This window comes from Caloenas nicobarica, chromosome 5 (genome assembly GCF_036013445.1).
Source record: "Caloenas nicobarica isolate bCalNic1 chromosome 5, bCalNic1.hap1, whole genome shotgun sequence".
Taxonomy (NCBI): Eukaryota; Metazoa; Chordata; class Aves; order Columbiformes; family Columbidae; genus Caloenas; species Caloenas nicobarica.
Genome location: NC_088249.1, coordinates 28,892,036 through 28,914,132, shown reverse-complemented (window position 1 = coordinate 28,914,132; position 22,097 = coordinate 28,892,036). Strand labels below are relative to the sequence as shown.

The 22,097-nt window shown below is 36.9% G+C and overlaps 1 protein-coding gene across 13 annotated transcripts in view; it reads right to left on the bottom strand.

Annotated features, from left to right (window-relative positions):
• Window positions 1-22,097, bottom strand: part of HECTD1 (HECT domain E3 ubiquitin protein ligase 1) — a 64,850-nt gene that overhangs the window by 1,233 nt on the left and 41,520 nt on the right. For 9 of the 13 annotated variants that reach the window (XM_065635132.1, XM_065635134.1, XM_065635135.1 and 6 more), the window contains 17 exons: window positions 19,705-20,541; window positions 16,271-16,492; window positions 14,400-14,533; window positions 12,179-12,335; window positions 11,118-11,340; window positions 8,512-8,566; window positions 8,087-8,269; window positions 7,537-7,747; window positions 7,369-7,454; window positions 6,127-6,254; window positions 4,062-4,263; window positions 3,785-3,922; window positions 3,008-3,615; window positions 1,833-1,911; window positions 1,642-1,735; window positions 1,186-1,336; window positions 102-246 (listed from right to left, as the gene is read on the bottom strand). In XM_065635132.1, the coding sequence (XP_065491204.1) occupies window positions 102-246; window positions 1,186-1,336; window positions 1,642-1,735; window positions 1,833-1,911; window positions 3,008-3,615; window positions 3,785-3,922; window positions 4,062-4,263; window positions 6,127-6,254; window positions 7,369-7,454; window positions 7,537-7,747; window positions 8,087-8,269; window positions 8,512-8,566; window positions 11,118-11,340; window positions 12,179-12,335; window positions 14,400-14,533; window positions 16,271-16,492; window positions 19,705-20,541 (3,653 nt within the window). The remainder of the gene's footprint in view (window positions 1-101; window positions 247-1,185; window positions 1,337-1,641; window positions 1,736-1,832; window positions 1,912-3,007; window positions 3,616-3,784; window positions 3,923-4,061; window positions 4,264-6,126; window positions 6,255-7,368; window positions 7,455-7,536; window positions 7,748-8,086; window positions 8,270-8,511; window positions 8,567-11,117; window positions 11,341-12,178; window positions 12,336-14,399; window positions 14,534-16,270; window positions 16,493-19,704; window positions 20,542-22,097) is intronic. The other 4 variants (XM_065635139.1, XM_065635141.1, XM_065635140.1 and 1 more) reach the window with 3 other exon arrangements.

The window sequence follows — 22,097 nt, the reverse complement described above, 5'->3', positions numbered from 1 at the left end:
AAACACCCCTCCCCCCCCCCAAAAACCAAACCCACAAAACAAAAACAAATCCCTCAAACTGGGATTTAGCTGGTTTGAAGGGCAACCTAAAACAGCCATACCTTGCGTACAACAGTGAGGCGGGGATGTAGGTTTGCCAGTCCTCCTGGTGGGAGTGTTGAACAACCAGTGGTGAACTGGAGAAAAGCCTTCCTTTCATCCGAAGACATACCACACAAGACTCTCACAAATCGAAGGAATCCAGGGCTTAAGATAAAGTAAAGTAATTACTTATGATAACATTAAAAGAGAGTGGGGTTTTTTTTATTTCTCTGGAGACAGTACAATTGCAATCTTGAGTCACATCTAAGCAGCCACTGTAAGATTCTAATGCCTGTTCAGTATTGAATTAAGAATAAAACATCATAAAACCCTTAGAAATACTGCCTTAACCTGATTGGTGAGTATTACACAGAAAAATGTAGGTAAATAAGAACTTTTCTGCATACTTATCTTGGAGCATTATTTGGGTATTCTGCATAGGAATGGGTAGAGAAGTAGATAAAGCTGAATCCTATTCCGTGAGAAGAAACCAACTGGCTACAACCTTAAAATTTTTCCACACCACTTCTGCAGTATAAAAATCACTTCAACTTGTATATGATTTAATTTCCATCCTGTTAAAGACCCTCGTGTAAAAAAAGTAGGAAAAACGTAGCAGACCACAGTGGCTCTTCCAGGAGTCCCCCAAAGCAGAGACAGCTGCTTTCACCCCAGCAGCCCAGGGGGAGGAGAGCGCCTGAAGAAAGTTCGGCCTCTGGATCACGCCCTCAGCTATCGGGCACTGTCACCTCAGCTGCATCTCTGCACGCAGGGCAGGGGCGATAGAAGAATCACTCCACACAGCATTTTAGACTGATCGGGATCCTTCAGCATGCTTATAGTAACACAGTTCCAGAATTAATTTGTATGTTATTGCTACCAAACATGACAAAAATGCCAAACCCAAACTCCAAACCATTGAACAACTATACCCAGCTGAACAGAAACCTATCTGTTATTTCATATAGTTTTAGGCAACCACTTATTCTTCAGTGACCACCAATCCCATCCAACTTGGCATCTTTGTCTAATGAGCGTTCTGGACATTTTATCACCTAACGTATCTTTCAGCTACTATTTTAAAATCATTCCGAATATATGTACCTGTCTCGTGTATATCCCAGTTTAGGTTCAGTATAATTGATGATATCCTCAGCTGCCCAAGAAGGCGATTGGTTTCCACAAAGAATCATCTGAACTTCTTCATGGCTGAAGGAACTCAGCTTCTCCATTGGGAAGACTCTATTGAAGCCATCTTTAATTTACACAAGATACAGTTAACATAAGTCAAAAGAATATTTATAAAATAACATCAGCATTTCAATTACATTTTAATCAAATCAGAATCAATCAACAGTTTCTTAATTAAGGTAAACAGAACCTCTTCAAGATTAAAAATAGCATAACTAATGCAAAAGCGGGATTAAATTAATTTTACCTACTGCAATCTTAATTTAAAAGTTTTTGAAAGCCATTCTGTGCCACCACTTGAAACCAGCACACCCTGAGCACCAATTAGTCCACCTAACTGTACATATATTCTGCCATATTTAAAGTTACCTCTGAACGCCTCCATCTGTTTCTGTATACCAGTATGCATGCAGAAGTCAAACATGAGATCTACATATTCCTCTGCATTATCCATTGTTACAGTCTGCAAGACAATAGATAAACACTTTGCATTAGTTACTGCTGAGACACTAAAAATCCAGCTGCTGTTTAAATTGTAAAGGTAGGTTGTGCTTCCTTACCTCATCCTCACCACCTGGCTTGAGATCCACAGCTGTAAACCCATAGACTTTGGACGAAGGGCAAAACTGAAAATTTAGACTTCAAAATACAAAGATAGTTATTAATTGGAAACAAGCCTGCTACTCCTCTTGCAAATATGCCAGATTTATAAAACGCACCCCCCACGCCCAAAAGCATCTCACTACATTTCAAACCACTGTTTGTGGATCATTGTGTATATACATGAGCAGTGGTACCACAGTACAGAACTATGACTAATAATGGACTACACAGGTAACATGTTTCAGATCTATGGTATGCACATGCATGCACTCCCTATTTTTTTGGATTTGATGACTCTTGAAAATTTCATGGAGTTTGATATCTTTAAGTTATCAGCTTCAAAACTACTCAAATTTTAAAATTTAGTTCAAACTCAAATAACCCTTTACATTAATTTCCAGCACTAACAGTTATAGAGCCACGTAACATATCAGCCATTTAGGCCATCAGTGGTGCTACTTGCTTTCTCTCTCTAACAAGGCATGCTCAACCCGCAAGGCCAGAAGCAATTACGGAAGCCTGACTACGCAGTCCTTGTAGCCCTACACAATTTTAACAAATAACCCATAATACTAATGGTAGAAAAACAACTGTTGTTTCAAAAGAAATTATTCAAAACTACAAAAGGTGACGTCCTGATGGAAGTTTACACAGGTATGAGCACTTTTATGTCTTTAACATTTATTTACTAGCTTTTAGCAAATATTCTGTTTAACATGGATTCAAACACTGCACTGCATGTCTATTAAGACAATCTGAAATTTCACTCTGTCCGCTTTAAAACTCTCCAAAAAACTTGATAAATTTCAATAGTTGCTGCAGCAAAGAAATTACTGATTCACACTTTTCTAAAGGTCTTTACACATATTCTAGAGAGTCATATGGCATTGCTGTGCAGCCACATTTAAGTTTAAACATTAGGAAACTGAGCAAGTGCAAAGAGAAAATCCCCATACTAAGGAACAAGAATACAGCTACATATGGCAAACTGGATGTTTTCGCATCTCTCATGATTCCCACTTGCAATGATACCATTTAAAACGAAGAACCTTCATTTTTAATTATATGCTTTGACATTTGTCTCTAACATAAGACCGTTTGCATATTTATAAATAAATATGAAAACTCTTACCCTAAATCCTCTATGCTAAGTGGAGGCCCTGAGCCTGATGGATTCTTCAGCATTAATTCCTGTAGTTTTGTGTTCTTTTCATCTTCTGACAGACTTCTGTTGCTTAAAATTTGACGCCTTTTAATTGCAAGGTCCTTAATTTCTTTTAGAAACCTAGCTCTATGTGGATTTACTAATTCAAAGTCTTCCCATGTTAAAATTCCATTAAACCAGGCAGGAGGTTTAGGTTTTGGTGGATCAAGAATAAATTCTGATTTGGAGTCCTCTTCCAGACTTCCTACTGACAAGGAATCATGCCCTTCTTCTGTAGAAGCCTCCGACTGACTTTCAGTACAGTGCAAGTCTCTGTCACCCCGTGATTCATATATCAACTTACTCATGTTACTTTTAATGTCCCCCATACACATGAGTTTAAAAAAAGGCTTAGAAATGGGTAAATCCACAAGTCTATTGTCCTGAATGCATTTAGCTAAGAAAATTCCAAGGAAGTGGAAAAGTTTGGTTATTCTTTCAAGCTCATCACTGTCTTGAGGGAATGGTGCTGTGAAGAGTCCACATGATCTCTGTACATAGTAGCCAGGGGGTTTCAATCCACCACCAATATCAACCTGATTTAAGAGACACACACACAAAAGTTGATACCGTTAAAGGCGAATTTAATTCTGTATCTGTGCTGTTTTACTTATTATACTTCTCTGTTAAACCCCTCCTGGATACCCAGCTCATTTTTCTTTTATACAAGTACTCGCTTTAAAATGCTTTAAAATTGAAATCTACCTGACGAGACTCATCATCTGGAAAGTCGTCATCACAAAGCCAAGCTCCCAGATCTGTCCTCTGAAATTCTGCTGCCACCAATGCATAAAATTCCAAGGTGGGACCCAGGCCTGTTCCTTCCTCCCCTAAAAACTCAACCTAGAAGAACATAAGGAATGTTAATAATAAAATAAAATCCTAGTGAAACGTTCAGTGCTGGTTATGGAACAGGATATTAAATATCCTGTACATTAGAAATAGCTATCTAACCTCACTCTGCTAGGCAGATATGCTTTACCTCTAGAACAGATTTTCTGTCTGCATGAATCTGCATGACATTTTCTGCCCATTCCATCAAGGATTCACCTCGCGGAACTTTCACTCTTTCATGTTTGAGGCGTCCAACTCTGAATTCTCCTGGATCATCACGTCGCACTGTGCTTGTGGTCCTTGTCCGTTCAACAGTGGCTTCCCGTCTGTTCTGTAGCCAGACAATTGCTCTGGAAAAAAAAGGCAAAAACCATTTGTTTAAAACTTTGGTGTCTACCAGAATGGAAACTTGAATGTAGCCACTATGAAAAAGTTACCTTGTTAAGTACTAATTGCCTCCTCCTGTTTGTTTTGTTTGTTTGGTTGGTTTTGTTTTTAAACTTGTATACCAAAGTATTTATCAGAAACACTCAAAATGCCCAAATATGGTCTGCTTTGTATTTTAAAAATTATTTAGTTTGCTAACCTCATAATTACTGTGAAGGGCCAGCCATAACTTCTGATGTAACAAATAGCCCAAATAAAAACATACAATTCTTGATCTGAATTACTACAGTTTTCATATTACATTGGAATGAACAGAGCAAAGCATTTACTGTAGTACTTTTTAATTGCAGCTGCTCAAAGCCATTTATAGACACTTACTAAGACTTCCACTAGATAACGCAAGGCAGTTGTACATCACCCCACTGATACTGGCCAAGTTTACAGCAAGATTTACTTATTAGAGAAACATGGAACCAAAGCTGAAATACAATCACACACATACAGGTGCATACCAGTGAAGGAAGAGCAGCCACCTCTCCCAGTAATACTTACACGAAGTCAAAGTTTGGAATTCCTGTGCGACCCACAGAGCTACCATCTGGGGGCAGTTTTGCAAGCATGGTCAAGTGTCACGACAGACACAGCATGCGCTTGCCCGCGTGCATGTACACACAGAGGTCATATACAAGTTGCAAGAACTATTTCCAATATTTTAAGAGCTTAAGAAAGCTCTTTACTTACCAAGTGAATACATGCAAGGTTTCCCGAAGGATATCTTTAAAACACGTTTTCTAAAACATTACCTTTTTTCAAAACAAAACCACAAATACACATGGTCCGGCTTTCTGGACCATTTTTCTGTAGCAGTTTAATTCTTCCATATTAAGAAGATTTAAATTGATGTCTTGCAAGACAATACCTTTTCTTCTCTTCCCTTTTCTTTCTTTTTAAATGCCTCATTTTACACTTTTCATGAGGCATTTCTACTGTGTATTTAACACAACAGTAATTTCTGCAACTCACTGTCTACACTTTTCTTCCTCTTTGGAAAAACAACCAAAAAAACCAGCCAAGGATTACAAAAAACAATTCTTTATTCTCATTACATAAAAGTAAGCTGCAAAAAGGTTTACGCTGTCTACATACTCTCAAGGGAATCACTGCTGCAATCAAAATATTAAGGAGTCACAGGTAACAAAACACTTCAGATGGTACCCTTAAATGTTTTAATATCTGGTTTTGTTACAGTTTCATTATGCAGCTAATACTAACTTTTCAAATAGCATCTATTTGTTAGATTTTGTCTGTTTTATTAAGAGTTTAGTGAATTAAAAAAAATAAACCACAATCACCAAACAAATGTTGGAACTATAAAAATAAAAGATATGTGCTTTGGTGTAGGTTTTCAAAAAACATTTAATTCACATTTATTTGCAGAATTTTTCAACTTTGTTTTCTTACTCCTTTATGCAGTGAACTGCAACCCAGTCAAATTACTGCCTGATATGATAACCTACCTAGAGATACACAAGCAAGTCTTCAGCTAAAGTTGAGAAATGAAATTTCTTCAAAAGAATTTCCTGAATAATATCAAACAGAAGGTAGGCTACTGATCATAAACCTCTACAACAATGAACAAGAAATGTTTCAATTGTCCAAAAGACTTCCTGAAGTTTTCCATCTTCTTCCCCTTGTTTCTACTATCTAAAATGCTGTACATTTGGCAAGTAAAATCTCTCTTTTGTGGAATTCCTTCTGTAAATTAGCAATTAAAAAAACTATTATTTTTGTTAAAGAAAAAAGGAAGCAGTCTATTTTTTTTTTACCTTGATGCTCCAAATGCTGTACACGTGAAGTACAACTGTCTTGTTTCAAATGGAATTAAGAAAGGACACTTGCTTGTTAGCTGCTCACACCAGTCTGGCAAAGCTCCACTAGCTAGTGCCAAGGGCTCCTGTAGTTTAATGCAAGAAAAAGAAAGAAAAGAAAAAAAAAGAAAAAAGTGTTTCTAATATTAGACTCAGGTTGTCCCAACAAGTTTGTAACCAAGTACACAGAGACCCACCACACTCAAGCATGGAGTTTTCACCTGTCCTTGAGCAAGTTTCTTCCTTCTCAGCAACTGCTACTTTTTTTTTTTTTCTTTTCAATTCTATGAATGAGAAGTTCACAGAGTTTCTAGGGCTCAAGAGTGGACACAAGGTGCTTTGGCACAAACACACTAGAAGCTGTAGTAAATCTCTGGGATATTGTGCTACTCAAAGCACTGCGGGGAGATCTCCGTATACAATTACCTGGAGAGAATTACTTTTGCCCAAAAGTGATTAGATATTACCTCCTCAATGCCAGAAGACACAAAAGAAACCTGGTGGTAGTAAAGATGATCCCCAATACAATATTACTATAGTCGCTCCTGAAATACAATTATACTAAAAAAAAAGACTGTAGAAATTATTACTAAAAAGATATTCGGGGTGCCTGAACCTCCTTAAAAGAATATGAAAAAACAAAACTTTCTTTAAGGAATAATCAGGGCAACTGAACTGTAATTTAAAAAACAAACAAACGTAAAAACCCAACACTCAAACAGCACACAAGAACGGAGCAAGTCAAGAATCTACCGAAGAACTACATCTTAAAGTTTTTCTTTTAAAGCATCTAACTGACATAGTATAATACCAAGGATGTCTTCTAAATGCTATTTTTGAAAGTTTTATGTAGAACGTATAAACAATAAAATGTTTCTGAACCTTAACACAATTAATTACCTCTGTTAAAATGTCAGCAGGCAGACATACATACACTACATGGTAACATGGATGTTCTTTTTCATAAGCAAACGATACGATTGTATTGCAACTTTTATTCTTAGAATGCTTTTATTTAGACTAGCCTGTTCTTACAGAATTTACTCATCCAAAATATAAGGAAGTAACATATGAAACAATTTGAAAGTCAAAGTAGCAAAAAAGCTAATAATTTCAAAAAGTTAAAGTAAGGGAAAGTACACTAGAGTCTCAAAAACAATACTACATAGATACATTGTGAATAATACATTAATGCAATACCTCAATCTGTTGCAGAATCTTTGTAGTAATTTTTTTGCTTGTGAATTCATCTGGTGGAAAGTTAAACTGCGGATGTTCATCGCCTTCTGAAAAGATCAAGAGGAAAATTTGGCCTTTATTTTGTTTTCATTAAAACATTTCAGAAGCTCTGATAGGTAACTAAATTACCTTCTTGAGAAGTTCGTGCTGTGTAAGGGTCACTGGCAACTATATACAAAATGCGAAGTAACTGCAGAACATCTTCTACTCCACAGGAGTTCTGCCCACTGCCAGCTTTGGCCTGAGGTTGTTCCTTTGCCAAACTAAGGATATCAGAATTTTGAAGAGTAGAAATGGCCCCTTGATTTAATCCAGATTTTGATCCATGTTCACAAAAATCCTGTAAAACAAGAATTGTTAAGAATGAAAACTCTGTGTGTTACTATCTTTACGACTGTACACGCCAAATTAGTGATTTGAAAAATCAGAATGGTTGCTGTGTTTAACCTCAACGCTTAGATGAATTGTGGATGGTTCGAATTGTGGATAGTTCAAATGCATTTTAACATGACTGTATTTAACAAAAGACATACAGAGCAGCAAAAACTAAACTTGATATTGGCATGTGAACATTCAACTTTCCTATCCATGTCATATTGCTCCTTTACAAGATCTTTAAAGCTGCAAAACAAAGCACACAGCCATTCATAATAAAAAAAGGTTGGATGCAGACATATACCTTGTATGCAGCTATGAGCTGGGAACAATTTCTGTTTTTCCTAATACTTTTATTAGTGCCGGTTAATTTCCAGTGGCGCAGGAAAGCTGAGTCTGCATTCTTCTGCAGGTAGGTTATCAAGTCATTCTTTGGTAATTCGTCAGTGCCAAGGTACTGCTCCACATGCTCTACTGACCAGCAACCCTACAACAGGAACCACCAAATGTTGGTTTTTCCTGGTTGTAAAGTCTTCAAGATTTCACATGCATTACATATTGTCTTTTTTAAAGGAGCATGCATTTACAGATGTACTCACTCATATCCTTTAAGTAATTGAAAACTGTTAGTTTTTTTAATGTAGCATTTCAAAAACTGCAATTAGATTTGGTTTGCTTTTGTTCAAACATCCATGAAAACATATACAAAGGCAAAGAACTAAGTCTTACCATTTTTCCACTTTCTTTCTCTTTATCAGAATCCTTCATTTCTCTGTACATGATTCTAGACATCAAAACAACGAGTTAATATTTCATTCTCATAACACAACTTCTAAATTCTGAAGTTATACATTGACTTGTTAGATATTAATTACATTTATATAACATGATGTAAACCAGCAATAGCAGCTGCTCTTTGCTGCACAGAACATCTGGGATACCCTCATGCAGCAAAGTTCTTAAACTCATCTTTAATTTTCACGATGTCAATATTTATCTTGCAAAGCATTAATTTATGTTTCCTTAAGTGAGGTTTGAATAATCAACCAACCTTCATCATGCAAATTTCCCAGACCAACTTTAGGTTCTTCACTAAACATGCACCAGCTCTTTGAAATTTTGGGTAGTTTGCTGTGTATTAACTTATAAAAAATAGTTGTAAGTGTGCATATCTCTTGCTTTCTAACTAGAAAACAGTTTTGTTGCAGCACACAATTTTTGACATAAGGCAACTTAGAAAATAGGTGTAATATACAAGCACTGATGAAATCTAAAATACGAAGTTTAAAAAAGTGCAACCACCTCACGGCAGTTCTTGCTTTCATATAGGTTAGTTTCCTAGTATGACTGAAGTTACATTGGTGTAGTAAACGGAAAATAGACACAATCATATAGTTTTATAATTTCTGTCTATTACTACAAAGCAAGTAGGGTCAAATTAGGGTAGAGAGAACAGTTGAGGTTGGAAGGGACCTCTGGAATCCTTGTCCAATACCCCTGACTCAAATGTTATGTTTAGATGGAGTTTCCCATATTTCAGTTTGAGCCATTTTCTTCCTTGTCCTTTCACTTGTCACAAGGAAGAAGAGTCTACACTCTGCCTTCCTTACTTTCCCCCATCAGGTATTCGTATACATTGGTAAAATCTCACAAGCCTTTTGTTCTCCAGGATAGACAGTCCCAGGCCTCTCAGACTCTCTTTGTATGACTTTAAACCCTCTAATCATCTTCGTGGCCCTTTGCTGGACTCCCTCCAGTGTCCACATCTCTATTGTACCGAGGAGCCCTGAACTGGACAGACCACTCCAGAAGAGTCTCACCAGTGCTGAGCAGAGGGGGAAGATCCCCTCCCTCAGCCTTCCTAATGAAGCCCAGGATGCTGTGGACTTTCTTTGCTCCCAGGGTGCAGAGCTGCCTTGTGTTAATTTTATGTCCACCAGGACCCTCAGGGCCTTCTCTGCCATGCTGCTTCCCAGCCAGTTGGCCCCCAGCCTCTACCAGCAGCTATTTCTCCCCAGCTGCTAGACTTTGCATTTGCCTTTGTGGAACTTCATGAAGTTCCCGTCTCCCTGTTTTTCCAGCCTGATGAGGATTCTCAGAATGGCAGCACAACTATCTGGTACAACAATGACTCCTCTCAGTTTTGTCTGCAAGCTTGTTGAGGGTCTGCTCTGTCCCATCATACAGTTCATTAATGTAGATGTTAAACAGCACTGGACCCAGCATCAACCCTTGGGGTACACCACTAATGACCGTCCTCCAGCTGGACTTCATACCAATGATCACAACCATCTGAGCCCAGCAGTTCAGGCAGTTTCCAGACACTATCTAGTCCATACTTTATTAGGTTGTCAATGAGGGAGAAAGTGCTGAAAGCCTTGCTAAAGTCAAAGAAAATAACATCTACTGCTTTCTCCTCATCACTGTGCTAGGCTACTGGATTGCTTAAGAATTATTTCCTTTTCATAAATCCATGCAACCTACTCCCAATCGCCTTCCTGTCCTTCACTGTTTGAAAATGGTTTCCAGGACAATTTCCACCACTTTTCCAGAGACAAAGGAGAGAGTGACCTCCCTATTGTTCCCTAGTTCTTTCTTGCCCTTCTCGGGGGTAGGAACGACACTTGCTTTCTTACAGTCCTCAGAAATGTCTCCCAACCACCATGACCTATCAAAGATAACCAAGGAGCAGCCCGCTCTTGTGGGTACTTCCCATTGAGTCCCATGGACTTGTATGTCTGGTCTCTTTAAGTGTTCCCTAACCTTTTGCTCTTCACATCCCTCACCAGATCCTAATCCCATACCTTCACGCTGGGACAATGTTACCCTTGGATCCCTTGACCCTTCTTCCATCTCCTGCATGCTTCCTTTTTTATGTTTTGAGTTCTGTTGAGAGTTTCTTTTTCATCCATGCAGGTCTCCTACTGCCTCTGCCTGACTTCCCACACATTGGGATGGATTGTTCTTGAGCCTGGAGGAAGTGATCCTTGAAAAAAATCGATCATCTCTCCTGGACCTCTCTACAGAACTACATCCCCATGGGATTCTTCCAAGCAGATCCCTAAGCACACTAAATTCTGCTCTCCCTGTTGACTGCTTGATTTTTGGAATGTTATTAACAAGTCACAGTTGAGAATTAGAGGTTATAACTTTTTTTGGTTTGTATTCAAAGCACTAGCTTTTAAACAAGTAAAAACATCCTGCCATAAACACAAGAAAAACTAATTCTAGCATTCCTTCCTCTGGAGTAAGAAGAAAAACTTAACATTGTTTCACACCTGCTTCCTAATCGGTCACAGTGTTCTCTATACAGAATAACAAACTTGTGAGCTTACGTGTATGTTGGCTCCCAAATACGTCTAAGTTTGTCAGATTTCACATTGCCATTACAGGAAAGCTGTAACAATTTCTGTACATAGTAAAAGATAGTAGATCGGAAGTTTGTTAGGGGCAGTTCTACTTCTCGAGTTGTTCCAAGACCTGAAACTTTCAAGGTGAGTGCTAAACGTGGTGAAGGCATGCACTCAACCTCTTCCCAGAGTTCTGCGTGAGGTGTACCTGCACGTGAAAAAACATTTGAGAAGCTGTTAATACAAAATCTATAATGCATGGCAAGTTGGCTTAAACATAACAAAGTGGCTCAATAAGGAAGTGTGAAAATTTTCTGCACACATGCCAAAGAGATGATACTGAGTTGTAACTATGAACTGTATCTAAGGGCTGCAACTGCAGCACTTCTCTATGTGAGTAAAGCTAATAGGAATTTTTGAAATCTCTATCGATCCTTAAGTCTTGGTAACATCCCCTTTAATACTATCACAGCACATGCATTCTTTTCATACACACTATCTTCCTGTTGTACGAACTTTTTTCAGTTCATCAAAATCAACAATGGCTTGTTTCCACATAAGATAAACCTACACATTCTTTTCTGTAATGAACATTGACTACACCCGCCCTGATAAACGAGAATGAACTAAGGAACAAGATTGGGTGCTATGCTGCTGGTCGTACAGTCTGCTCAGTTCCTGTGGTAGCTTTCCCTTGCCTCTGCTTTGGACTGTTTCAACAAGCCCTCTCCAATCAAAGCTGCTCTGGGTAGCTCAGCACACAGATTATTCCTTGCAGGTTGAACCAGAGATAGCAAGAGAGATCTCACTAATTGCAGTTAATTTCATGAGTATGCTTATTTTACATAGCACTTAATTTACTTTCCCCTCAATAATGCTTGGACCTGCAGAGTTAGATGAAACTCTCATTCAAACAGAGAAAAAAAGCCATACAGCCACAAAAGCATGTTGTAATGGTGACAGGAACCCCAGAGCCCAATGGGCCTTGAACAGTGGGTCTCCATCCTAAAGCCAGATTGAGTATCACAAATGTCTTGTCAGCACACCTGGTGGAGGGATTTCTAGGTCAGTTGTTTGTTGAACATTAGTACGACCAGGTCTTGGGTCAAAAGCAGGAACCAGAGCAGAAAACTGCCGTTTCAGTACATAATCATCATCCCATGTTCTTCGACGGCCACCTTTGGTTTCATATTCCTCCTCTTCCTAAAAAAAAAAGGAGTTGCTTTTAGATTCTGCTACAAAGAATCATTTCATCAAAAATCAAAACTTAGGGAATACAGCAGTCATGTAAACTAAAATTGACACAAAAGATATCAAAATGGCACATAACAGTATTAGTTCGGTTTTACTGGTCAAGCAGGAATCAAGAGAATTATCAAACCACAGACACAGAGAAATCAACATAAACGTGTAACCTTACAGGAGGTGTATTTACAGTTTCTGGAAAGAATTAAACTTTCCATGAAGCACCAGAACATAGGGAAATATAGGGTATTGTAGACCAGCAAACTTGATGTACATATCTTGTGGATTCCACAAACTTTGGAGTATCGAAGATGCAAATAAAATCAATGGTGTCAAAATAAACACATTAACTTTTCTGAAAACCAGAGGGGTTTTTTTTGAAAGTGTATACGTATATCGATATATAATGTATACACATTTTATCCAGAGATCAAATCAAACACCCAAATACTGAAACTACTGTGGCGGGAAGAAATCTTTAGCAAGTATTAGTTGCTTACAACTTTTTTACAACAAGCTTTTAATCTGTTCAACTCTTCATTGAGAAGAATTACATAGTACGGGGTGTTTCAAAAAGATGGACACAATTTGAAATCACTGTATCTCTGCAACAACGAGCTGCCCATGAATGAAACTCTCGCCACTGGAAAGGGTGGGACACAGAGTTTCAGGTGATGAGCACCAGATGCCTCTCCCAGCGCACAAACAGCCCCCAGCCTCAGTCATTCGCACGATGGAGACCCCATCAGCTACACTTCTTTGAAACTGGGTCCATCTCTTTGTGTTTCACAGGGAACACGACTGGAACCCAAGTAAAGCCAAATACTCTCTTTCAGATCCAATTCTCTGCAAAGACTAATTCAGCTATTTCTGCTTCTTCCCATGAACAACAACAGTAACTCCATGTAATAATTTCTGAAAAGCGATCAACAATCTACAAATAAGTTTCTTGTTTGCACTGTATATTCATTTAAGTAGCACTGGCTTTTCCTTTCCTAACTTTGTATCTTTGTGCAGAAGTGAAATAATGAAATATGTGGTAATGTACTTCAGTTTCTGTTAAAAGCATAATCTGAGTAGGTTAAAATGCTAAATATTTTGGTTCAAATGACTGAAAACAAGAGGAAGCTTCTATCATTCCATAAAGTAATATTCACATTTATGTAACAAACACTAAATTATCATCTTATATTTTTCCTCTTAGACCTTGCAATATCCATTCTGGTCACTTCAATGGTGGCAGAAGACCAGGCATTGATCATACCACTGAAGAAGAACCAAATGAAAAGCCAGAACTCACAATAACGTAGGCAAGACCTACATGGACAAACCTGCTGGATGTTGCCTTGCCTTTTTTTTTTTTTAATATATATATCTCTGGCACATATAAATTCTTAAAAGTTTGCTTCACACAGGCCTACACCAACACACATTCCAGAACTGTAATCATTACAAAATTCAGCAGCCTACCCACAAAGTTATACCAATTCATTAGCCAATGAACTAGTGACCCATCATTTCTACTGTCCCAGCAGAAATATTCTCAAGCTGTTTTTAAGGTATTAATTCTGATCTGTAAGGTCTCAGCATGTGCCGGTGTTCAAAAACACTTTTCTCTGGAATAAATGTTGAAGGTGGTACCATCAAATTTGTATAGAAAGGCAACTATCACCAATCTAGTGAGACTTTGCAATTTTATCATGCTTATTGGAATGCATGAGAAAACAGCTTTCTTAATACTCAAATTATATGCAAGAATGGGGAAAAGGGACAATGAACTGTCTTCATAAAGTGGTATTCAGTTTGCAGCCCCTGAAAAGTACAACATGATTTTAACTTCAGCATTTCGAGTCTCAGTGGATAGGTACTCCAAACTAGTAGTCCTCAATCTAAATACATTTGTTTTAATTAACAGAAAGATTATAGCTAGGACCCAATATTGTTAAAAAAAAAAAAAAATCTGCACATTTTTAATGCATCTGTTAGTCAATAAAGATATCATCTATGCTAACTATACTGTACCATAACTTCCTCATATTCTTGATCTTCTTGGTTATCATCTTCATTTTCATCATCTTCTTCATCAGGTTCAGGTAGATCCTCATCATCATCTAACTCTGCCAACAGAGTACTAGCTCGGCAGCTATCAAGAAAATCTATAACACACACACATATATATTTACATATGGAACAAAAGGCAAGAATAACTTTTAAAGCAAAATTTGGAAAATTAAGGAACAATAGCATTGGGAACAGCGAAAAAACAAATCTCACAAACAAGCAAAAGAGAGAACTAAAGTACTGCTTATGGCATAAGAAGATTAAAAGCTATGATAAAAGCATACACCTGACAAAAAGTTCAGGAGTCCAGTCAACAGTATAACTAAAAAAGCACTCAACATATGTATAATTAAGAGTGATCAGCAAGAGTGATCAGTTTCTCATTTGCTTATATCAAACATTTTAAAATTACACTTATTTTAAGTTTCAAAAGATCACAAAAAATGGTACACAAATGTATATTGATTCTATGTTTCATTAACTTAAAAAATAGGTTAGTGATTTTCACTAAGAATGTGTGGCTTAGACCTCAAATTACAATGTAAAGGACATATAAAATTAACATTTTAAAGTTATATTTTTAAAGATTCAATTGCTAATTAATTTCGGTAACTAGAAGCTCAAGACAAATATTAAGTTCAATTTCACCCACTTCGGACTAAGACTTAAAAAACAACCCTCAAAACCAGAAGTTCACAGCAATCCAGGGTGGACTGGGATGAATCTTTACATTTTTCTATATGCATATAAACTATCTATACCAACCAAACACCCTTTGAATTGTTGCCAGTGCACCAACAGAAACTTTAAGGTAATTCTACTTGCCCCGTTGTTTATTATATATTTTAAGACTTGTCAACCAATTAAAATACCAAATGAGACTTAAAAATTAAAAGAATAAGGGAGATGGCATATGCAGATATCTTAATCGACCAGTCTCAGGCAGCTCAATTCCAATATCCATTGAAATTACCAGGTATTTTTCAAGCAATTTCAATAGGCTATAGGAGAGGCGACAAAACAGAATGCAACCTTAATCCAATTAAATTTTAAACAAATCAAGAATCTTCTATTTGTAGAACATCTCGCAATCCAAAAAAACTTTACATTAGGAAATATTTTCCCTCATCTAGCCCAGACTTTTCTTGACTTCATTTCATTAACTTAATTTCCCAATATCATCAACCTACTTAACTAAATCTTCTTTTGCAGTATTCATATCCTGCAAATAAATTCTGTTCTAATGCCTGTTTCTTGCATAGAGTGCCCACATAACTCTGCATTTTGTTCCTCGAATCATATCATTCCATCTTCTAAGTAATTTTCATTTCTGTGTTCTTTCCAATTTGTTTGCAATTACTATTATGGTACTGAGATACCCGGAACCTCACCTACTATTTTAAGTGTATTAAAATGGCAGAGACTTTTCAATCACTGAGTAACACACGGTACCTCACACTGAGCATGTAGCATGCCTACACAACACCATGAGAAATAACATTTTTATTTTAATTAGAGGTTCATATGCAAACTACATTAGATACTAAATTCATTTGATTAAGGAAAAGATTAAGTGCCTAAACAAACTATACCATAAATAATAAGGGATAGAAAATACTGAAAATAAAGATTTGAAAACATAAGGAAATACTGCTACATTAACATTATTTTACTTACTGCCTTACAGAACTAGTAACATATGAACAGCTCTATTTTCAAATACTTTTCAGTAAATAAACTACTACATGAGCAAATCATAACAACGGGAGAAAAGGTAAAAAAAAAATCATTAAGGGGAAGTCTGCTTACGTTCATTTAAAAATGAAACTTACCATATAAAGAATATTCTGCCTCCTGACCTGTATCGCTCTCACTAGATGTTGATGTTAGGCTAGTAGTTAGAGTATTACTAAGCGACTGACCAACAGATAAAACTGTAGTTGCTGTAGCTACATTGCTGCTGCTAGTAACACTGGATGTAGACATGGTCACTGTTGATGTGGTACCAGTTGTAGTCAGATTAGGGAAACTTTGGGCACCCATAAGAGGAGAAGCTATAGATAAAGATATGGTAAGATAAAATAAATAATTTGATGACTTGAAGAGCACAATTTACATGCACGAGTCCTGTGTTGAAAAATATATCTGGGGTTGAAAAATTATCAGATGTCTTATTTTACAATAAAGAATAACAGACTAAAGGGGAAAGGTTTCTCAATGCAAAAGTGCACCCTACAATGAAAATGCCCACTTCTGAGCATATTCCCTCATATACATTTAAAACAAATATTTTTATTAAATAAATCCCCAAATCCCACTGTAGATCTGAAATAATTTCATTTTCAACATATGAAAAGTATTTCTGAAATCTGTTCTTCCAATATTGTGCCCATCTTTAAGCCTAAAATGTAATTTAACCTCTAAAGCGCAACATAATTAAAATTATACAGGGAAAACAGTTTAACTATATATAAATTAATTGAGAACAGAACATAACAAGTGTGAAACTTGTGATTTTTTTAGGCATTTTTCTAAAGTTCTTAAAGCAGCTCTGACTTATCTTTCACATAACTATTCGCACATATGTTAATGATGGGCAACAAGCCTGAGCTGGCAGTACTGCAAAACATGTGACTTCATACCTTTCTTATGTTGGATGACTTATATTAATAATTTTCAGGATAAGCAACAATTAAAAATTTACCTTTACTGCACATTCAAATAAAACACAGTACATTTTAGTTAACAACTGAAACAGGACTAAATTCACTGTAAGCTCAATAGAAATAATTTCAGGTACACAACTGAGTATAAGTTATAGCAACTATACATTTACATCTCAATCTTCAGAACATTTTCTCACATGCTTATCTTCAAACACAGGAGGTTAATCACATGTGCATGTGTAAATTTGAGGGGTCATCTCTACTTAATTTTAAACCTTATGTTTTTCAATCTACCTTTTCTAAAATTTATTGAATGACAGTTTTACAGTTTTAAAGTAAACATGTTTGTTATTGCAACTTCTCTAAACTGAGGCACTGCTATCTCAGAATAAAATTAGTCTCAATTCTGAATTTCAGACTATTATCGAGGTTTGCAAAGGTTACTAAGCCTGAAGAAGAATACAACTCAACTGGGACTCTTCTCCTAAGTGCATTTGGTAGCTTTTTGAGAAAAATAAATTCTACTGTTTCTATTTTTGCTGGTTGTTAGATAGTTTGGTTTTTCCTCCCCCCTCAGGAACATAAGTAACAGTTTGTAAATAGAAACACAAACAAACAAACAAAATGAGCAAAGTTGACCCAAGCAGGTATAGTGCTTGAGATTACTTCTTTGTGTGGGCAAGGAGAGAGTGAAGTTTAAATTTAAAGTTGTCAACCCTATGCTCTAGGAAAGCATGGACATTTTCCAATTCAAAGGGTTTTTCTTTTGTTGTTTAAGAACTTGAAAATAAATTGTTCAATATTAACATCTTCCACTCGCTTCTAATTAATAACAACCAAGTCTTTGCTGTTACAATAAACAGAAAAAGCCATTACATGCCAGCATTTCATTTGCTCTGAACTCAAGAACAAATTGAATTTGGCCTCCCCAGACATCACTTCACTCCTGGCAAATACTGATGTTTTTAAATGCAACCACTACAGCAAGTCCAGGAAGACTTACATCACTAATCATGATTTCAGACTTGATAATTTCAGACTTCTTATTTTTTTGTTGGTTTGTCGTCTTTTGCTTGTTTTTAAACTTGGTCAGGCCAAAGAAAAAATACATTTAAAAAAATCCAAGCTTTTTAAAATGCTCTAATATAACTTTGGTGAGCCTGCTCAAATTTAGTCTCTGATCTCTTTTTGGGTCACAAGCTCCCATTTAGAGTTTCTATTTGTATAAAACAAAATAACTCCTACATGAGGGATAATTCTAAAGCAGGAATATATTTTAATATTAAATCAAATTTTTAGTTTGCCATTTTCTTATTTCCAACTTTAGCACTGTATGATATCAAACAGTCATGAAAACTGTTAAACGTGCTGTTGAAGTATCTTACTGTGTTTTTCAAAGGTGCTCGCTCTCTCTCCACCAGCACAAAACTACTTCAGAACCAGAGGCACTGACTATATGCCTAAAATGGGATCAATTACCAGAAATCTTCCTTTGAGTATCTTTCTTACATTTTTAATGCAGGCTGAAAACAGTCCCCTCCTATCCCCCGGAATCACAAGATAAATGTAAGAACACATTAAAAAAAAAATCTCCCCAAGGAAAAAAGAAAACATTCACTGTTAAAAAAAAAAAAATAGAAATTACAAAAGCAAACACCATATTTTTAAGTAAGGAAGCATACAAGTTCTAGAAAAGCATGAAAGCTGAACAAGAAACTGAGTGCTTCTTTCTGGCTTGGGTAATTTTACATTTTCTAACTTGCCTACCTCATGAAATGCAGCTCTCCGACTAAAATGCTACCATCATCACCAAACAAAATGTCTAACCAGGCTGGTTGAGTAACAACTCTAATGGAAGTATGCTGAAAATTTAGAAGAGTGAGCTCACAACAAGTAGGTTTACAATTTACCTGCTAATACCTTGATCCTATACATAATCTGAGAACATGCAAATGTAAAAGCACGCACATCCCACTTAAATCATAGTTAACTCTAAACTTCCTGACGCTTAATATGTCTGAGTAGTTTGCCAAATGTAAGCCTTAATGAAAACATACACAGTATTAGAGTACATTAAGTTATTCAGCCTGATAGAATGCAGAAATCTACTGAGATTCCATCGTGCTGCAGTTTACTTCTTTCTTTCTACTGTGTTCTCAGCTCTTAAGCTCGGAGACTTCACAATATGCACAAATTGCCTTTCCAGAGGAAAATGGAAAAGTAACAGAAATCGGCAGATACAATGTGAGCATGCAAAATCTACACAGATCAGAAAGTAAGAGTATCCCACATTAGCTACTGTTGCTAGTCTTCCAGCTTCTTCTTAATCTAAACCATCTTGCTCTTCCTAAACATGTAATAGACATCAAATTCAAATTATTTTCTATCTGATGGCTGCCACAGTGTAATCTGACATCACAGGGCAATATAACACTTTCCAGGTGACCTGAACTCTGTGAGCTCTTCAGGAGTTCTACAGGTACACACAAGGTCAAGGCTGCTCCGAGTTCATTTATCAGGCCAACAGAATCCAAAATTCTTTAAGTCTAATGAAAGCCAAAGAAACAATAAAAGCTTTTACTAAGACATAGCTTACTTACTTGCAGTACTCATGACATTTCTTCCCAAAGTATTAGTATTGTTATCACTGCTACTTCGGCTTAAATTCATGTTGTTTGTGGCATTGGTACGTGCTATGTTTGCCACTCTTCGTACGAAGGACTCCAGGCTGGAAGTTTCTCGAGACGATAAGTTCGGAACGCTTGCACTGGAGCTCATCGGTGCCCCAGCAGCCAGCAAAGAACTGACTGAGAGTCTGTTACTTGCTGAAGAGCTCAGAGGTCGTTGGGAAGCTGCTTCTTTATTAGTCAGTTCGGAGACTGAACTCACGTCAGGAGAGCTTACGCTAACAATTCCCATGGATATAGCACTGGACTCCCCAGGAGTACGTATTGAGTTATCAGGACCTAACTTCCTCTCTGCATTTTCGTTTCCCATGTCCGCTGTCAAGGTGCTGGTGCTCGCACTGGAAGATGACCCTACGTCAGCCTGAGGCACGCTATCAGCGGAAGACAGAACAACAATTGGTTCATGGACGTCAGTGCCTGAAACTATATTTTGCTCCATTACACTTTCTGATCTCCGCTCCATTTTGGTCGAACCCAAGCTGATGTCGCTGCTACTGGCCACGCTACACACAGAACTGCTGCTTCCTTTTCTACTTGAGGAGCCTGCAGCAGCAGTCGTCTTGTCTGGACAGTTGTTTTTCACCAAGCTGCTCCATGACTGCGTTGTGCCTGAAACAGTGGATGAAACAGGTTTGGGTGATGCCGCTGAATCAGGGTCGTACCCTGGTGCAAGCTTGAGGTCAAACTTTCCTTCTGCGCCCATACGGTAAGAGTTAGAGCCACCAGCATCCCAGGTGACATCAATCCAGCCTGGAAAGGGACAGGAGTTTGTGAGATCCAGCAGAAAGCAGACAGGAGCGTGTCAGACAGTAGCTCCACAATGTGGGATCAGCTTCTGATAAGGGCTGCATGTCTGAATTAATGAAATCACTAAAAAACCCTTAATGCCAATTAAAAAGGAAGTGTTTAAGTCTAAACAATTTGGTATTTTAAAATATTGCTAACATTGAGGCAGCAAGCATGGGCAGCCTCTATCTTCAGGGTCCCAGAATCCAGCCAAAAGTCAAGTTTCCTTCAGGAAGGAAACTGGCCTACTAGGACACCTCAAAATTTTATTCATAGATGCTCTAATAACAGAAATGTATATTACAATATATCATAACTTTATTAATACGTGTCAAGAAACAATAATTCTTGCAAGGACATTCTATAATGTTCTTCTTTGTTGGATGCCTGTGGATAAGCATATTTATGTGACCAAAGGCATTTTATTAAACTGATTAGTTCGGGATTTGTTATTCTTGCCCTATAAGGTGAAAGAATTAATTTACTGATACTCAATGTTTTAGTTCAATAATTTACACAGACTCAACTTCTACTCATAGGAAAAGTCTTATGGCAGGCAGGTAAGTACTACTTCAAGAAAGATTTCAGGGTTGCAAAAAGAATACGTTTCACACAATGAAACTTTATACTGGGACCAAAACAGCACTCAGAGAGATGCTACTCTTCAATCCCTTATTAAATTAATATTTAGAGTACCAGGACTTTTTTAAACAGTTAAATGTTATAAATCTGCAATAATGAGGGTAACATGCAAAATTTAGCCAACTAGGACAGAAATTGGGGCAAACCAATCTATTTTAACCTGTCTGAGTATGCATCACAATCTGAGAGTCACCTCAAAAAGTTCCTTCTAGTATTTCTTATTGTATGTTAACTGTAACAAAACTTGGTGTTGCTATTTTGATTGATACACATTTTCTTTAAAAATAAAATGCCTAAAGCTCAGTCATCTTCTGTAACCTCAGACAAATTTAAAACAAGATGTCAGGTCCAGAGGTACACACATTTTTCTTTAATAAGACAGAAGAGAGCTAATTTGAAGTAAAATATTCTTTTTAGTACTGTCAGGTGCGCTTTTACTTTATAACTATCCAAAAGTCATCACTTCTAGACCAAAACAGAAGACTACAGGCAATTTTCTATTTAGAAATAGTACTCTGGAGGAAGAGTATTTAAAAATGAATTAAGTTTTCAGATAGGATAAGTAGACATCTCATCCCCACATGAGCAGATTTAGATCATGTTATTCTTGCATGATTTTTTTTCATCTTCATGAGCTATTATATATCTGAGTAGCTTTATGTCACTAAACCTTTGAAGAGTGAAATTGTCAATCAAGTCTGATATTTTTCCTTTCTACCATTTATTTGCCTTTCTTACCAAATACCAAAAAAAAAAGTTCCATACTCTAGTTAAACGGTATCATTTTTCCCCTTTATGAATATCTTAACAGTGCACTTTGTTAAAGCGTAACTAAATAACTGTTCTTGGTTTGTATTGTTCCTTTTCCTAAAGCATTA